At 36.2% G+C, this 4,350-nt stretch overlaps 1 protein-coding gene across 1 annotated transcript; it reads right to left on the bottom strand.

Moving 5' to 3' along the window:
- Positions 1 to 25: 25 nt before the first annotated feature.
- On the bottom strand, positions 26 to 2,518 carry LOC115972223 (protein MODIFYING WALL LIGNIN-2). The gene is made up of 3 exons (XM_031092435.1): positions 2,000 to 2,518; positions 1,685 to 1,890; positions 26 to 1,168 (listed from the first exon to the last, which is right to left on the bottom strand). Exons 1-3 carry the CDS (start codon positions 2,276 to 2,278, stop codon positions 934 to 936), a joined length of 720 nt encoding a protein of 239 aa, XP_030948295.1. The 5' UTR covers positions 2,279 to 2,518; the 3' UTR covers positions 26 to 933.
- Positions 2,519 to 4,350: the final 1,832 nt, after the last annotated feature.

Genomic DNA, 4,350 nt, shown 5'->3' with positions numbered 1-4,350 from the left:
CATGATGGCAATGCAATTACTTGAACTCTATTAGAGAGGATTACAAATGGCAATGCAATCACTTGAACTCTACTAGAGAGGACTAAAAGAACGGAACTTTAGCCTAGGTTGTCATTGTGCACTTTACTCATTTTTGGGGTCACTAGCATCAATATTGCTTACCAAGTTGAGAGTAGGACCAAATTGTGCTTGGAGTGGAATATTATATTAGTTCCTTTACCTGCACTGCAACTATGTATAAAAATTGAGCTTTAGGAGCCGAGCCTGTGCCCTCCAAACTTGGGCGAGTTGGTGGCTTTGATGTGGCCCTTTCTCTAATTGTTTATATCACTTGTCAAACAGGAAACAGTTGATTAAAGATGATTGAATTCCTAAGAAAATATTAGCTGAAGATCATTGAATTATTTTCTTTATAACATGTGGTTGTTGACTCTTTGTTACTTTAGGGAACATTTTGCAAGAAAAGAACTTTGTGTCACTCAGTTTTTGGACTTTAATTTGAACTTCTTTACTTACAAATTGATAGATACAGAAAGTGTTTCACTATCACATATGTAATCGTGTGATTGGAAAATATAAAGTATCATAATAGAATAGATATCTATTTTTTCCTCTTCTACTGGGTTCCATCGTTGACGATATACGTTTGAAAGAAGTCTTCCTTTCATTTCGATGGAAATTATTTCTTTTGACATTGGGTGCGGGGGCAGGTTACAGTTGGTTGTGTTATTGCTTTTATTCACCTTTTTTCCCTGAGAACAAATGAAAAAGAAAATGTTGCTTCAAAGGGGTAGAGGCCCGACATTCTTCTTTAGCTGGTGTTGCTGCTACATTTGGCATTGCTGTGTCTCCCAAACTCTTGTCTAGTCTGCCCTGAAGAAATCCACCTCTGTTTTCTAAAATCTTCTCACATATTTCCCACTATCTGTCTTTTCATCCTACTTGTGCATGTATTTTTTGGCCTTTATCGGTCTGGCTTTTCCTTTTTGTTGTGATGGCTGAGCCAAGTGTTGAACCTATTGTGATTAGCACTAGTATTGCTGAACCAATATATGTGCCGTCTTTGACTAGGTAGCATTCGCCGTCCAACCATCCTTTCCCATAGGGCTGGCTTCTGCTCATGCTTATTGCTCCACTCATTAATATAACTGCAATTCCAAAGCTCAACCTGCAACATGGATTAGTTTAAGACTTGTTCAGCATTTTCTACTCTGACCATGTTTCTTTATAATGTTTATTATTATTCTAGGTGCCTGAATCTCAGATTAGATTAAGAAACTGAGACATCTCCAGCTGTCCATGTTCTTGTTAGAATTTTTTTAATCATAAAAAAGTCATTGAAGTTGCCTACATGCAGCATATCACAGAACACATCATTCCATAGGTGACATCACGTGGCTCTTAGTTCATAGCATAGGAAGTAGCAGGAAAAAGAATGTGGATATGGCATGTAGTTTAAAGGAAGCAGGAAAAAGAAGAAAAAGTAAATCTGATTAGGTAATGGCATTCAAAGGTGGTTGCCAGAATGCTTGAAAAATCATTGAGCGTTCAAGTATGACATTTTGACCAGGTGTAACCTGTATCGTAGGAGTCAAATATGTGTTCATTGGAACAGTATGTGATAGCAATGTATGACTAGAAAACTGTAAAGAAACGCCAGTTTTGCCAAAGATTGATCACCTACCATGAAATTGACAGGAGGATTGAGGCAGTCCTCGGTCTTCTTGTCTTGCAGTCGTTTCTCTCCTCCCTTGAACAAGAATTCATGCAAATGATCAGATTGCCGATTATCTGAGCAATGAGCAAACAGACCAAGGCTGCAATTCCGAACCCAAATGCATGACTTCCTGGCAAATAACACAGTTTTCCATCCAACTTGATATCCTTGATCTACAAGACACACAAAAAAGACACGAAACCATTCACACATAATAAAAAAAAAAAAAAAAAATTTAAACAAATGCATCACATGTAAACCAATGACTTTGTTAACCACTACCTTTGTTCTCTTTAACTCAGCAGCTATACACGATAGGAAGGAAGCAAGACCAAGGGAAACAACAATGGAGAAACTTAATGCAAAGCCATATTGGTGTTTCTCCATAGGGGGGGACTGCTCTTTGGGAGGTGGCTTGAAAGTAGAGAAAACAGGCAACAAGGCTTGGAACTTACTCAAAGGAAAGAAAAATATAGTCTCCTGTTGGTGTAATTGGTCCTCCCTTTTCTCGGGTTCCTTCCTTAGTGGTAGTTGGGATTTCCTTCCTAAGAAGTCTCTCATTGCTTTTAAGGAGAGATACCATCCCTAGTAGTATTTAGACGACCTTGGATTATAAGTGAAGCTTTGGAAATCAAACAATTTGACATAGAGTTGGTCAACTTCATTGCATGGATGGAGATATCTGTGTGCGTAAGAGTGGGGCAAGTTGTTTAGGATATGGTAGAAGAATCAAAATAAAAGCAAAAGACAGGTTTATGTTGGTGTTTCTGGTTTTTATTATTATTAATCTGAAGATAAGAATGTGATTCTCTTATTGAGAAGAGACATTTTATAATGCTTAGTAGGTTCTTCGTGATGTTTGATGAAAGCTTAATTGGAGTTTTGAGGTGGATATATTAATTTTTGCAATTGTAATTTTCCTTTCATGTGGTACAATTTCTTTTTCTACATTTAAACCTAGAAGGGATACAATTCGAAAATGAATTGGCATACCCTTTACTCTTGGGAGTTCAGTGGGGCCAGTGACTTGGAAAGGAAGAACTCATATCAAAAAAAGAAGAAAGAAAGAGAAAGGAATAATCAAAGGCATTGATTTTGTTTGTTCCCCCAATTGCGGATGCCAAGGCTCCAAGTTTCTTCTTTGAAAGTTCCTTAAAAGGTTTACTCTTGACTTTAAAAAAATGAGTTCTGAAAATGAAGATGCAGAGTTATGGATCCCACGATAGGTTTGCATGTGGGATTAAGTGGTAGGTGCTGGCTGTATCTCATTCCTATCCTCACCTACAAATGGACAAAGAAGGAAATAGTGTCATTAGAGCTCTCTGGACATCTCATCCACAAATGGACAAGCAGAGAATAGCGCCATTAATGCCTTAGACATCTCATCCTAAAATGGGAATGACAATGCTGGATTTAATTCTAAATTCTAAGTAAAGATGATCAAGAATCTTGTAATTTAATGACACAATTTTCTTAAGAATGAGAACTAAAATGCAAATCCTTCTTTCCCAACTAGCAAATAAGATGTGAGAGGTGAGAGCACTAGTATTAGTGCTGGTATAATAGAAAAAGAAAATTATATTTTAGCCAATTAAGTCCAAAATTCATCCACTTTTGGCCATGCAAAATTATGTAAAAATACATTTGTTACTATAACTGTGTAAATTTACACTGCCACTATTAATTTTATATATAATTTTTTTTCTTCATGTCTATTAAGGAAGAAGAAAGAGAGTGGATGGTTGTTGTCGTGAATGAAGAAAGTGAAATAATTTAAAAAAAAATGATATTTTAATAAAATGTAAATGTTTTCGTGGGCTTTGGGCTTGATTAAAATTTTGCAGAACATGATCTTCGATTGGTCGAGCCTTTCTTTCGATCATCTGCAACATTGCTAACTGTTAACGTGATATGCTCCATAAAATTTCAAAATTAGGACGTAACTAGTTGAATCCCATATATGAAATAGCTAGTTGAATTGACTAAAAATAACTTGGTAGACACGGTCCATTGTCAAATTCTACTTAATATTCAGCAAGCCTTCTTTTCCCACGAAAGTAATATGATTTTATTTCACCACAAACATCTTTACATTTTCTTAATTCTAATAAATTTTCATGTGATTCAATACTTTTACTTGGAGTTTCCAAAATGATTTGTAGCAGATACTAGCTTATGTTCATCTCTGATATTTTGGACAGTAACAAAACACACAGAGAGAGAGAGAGAGAGAGAGAGAGAGAGAGAGAGAGAGAGAGAGAGAGAGAGAGAGAGAGAGAGAGAGAGAGAGAGAGAGAGAGTGCCGAACCTTCTACCGTCAATGAGAAAACCCAGTTGTTGGTCCTTACCGCTGAACCTTGTTGTCGTTGTTTGTAACTTCTACTTTAGCTGAGAGAGTTAAGTATTAGGGACAGAGATGAGCATGAGAATGAGAGAGAATTTTTTCCCCAAGCCTAATCTCATGTGAGAACAACAATTTATTTATTTTTAATTTTAATATGATGTGCTTGTAAAGTTGGCAGTTGATGTGACAAGTAAATTAATTTTTTTATTATTCTGTTTGACACGTCAAATTTTTCCATCCAAGGGATAATGGCAGGGACCAAAATGACATAGTATTGAAATGTTAGAGA

The sequence above is a fragment of the Quercus lobata genome, chromosome 12 (assembly GCF_001633185.2).
Source record: "Quercus lobata isolate SW786 chromosome 12, ValleyOak3.0 Primary Assembly, whole genome shotgun sequence".
In the NCBI taxonomy this organism is placed as follows: Eukaryota; Viridiplantae; Streptophyta; class Magnoliopsida; order Fagales; family Fagaceae; genus Quercus; species Quercus lobata.
This window is presented reverse-complemented; position numbering and strand designations above follow the sequence as displayed.

Excerpts from the sequence above, each read along its gene's own strand:
- LOC115972223 (XM_031092435.1), bottom strand. The coding sequence starts at position 2,278 with ATGAGAGACTTCTTAGGAAGGAAATCCCAACTACCACTAAGGAAGGAA. Across the intron at positions 1,891-1,999 it reads CTGAGTTAAAGAGAACAAAG|ATCAAGGATATCAAGTTGGA; the intron begins GTAGTGGTTAAC and ends TGTGTCTTGTAG. Across the intron at positions 1,169-1,684 it reads ATCCTCCTGTCAATTTCATG|GTTGAGCTTTGGAATTGCAG; the intron begins GTAGGTGATCAA and ends TCCATGTTGCAG.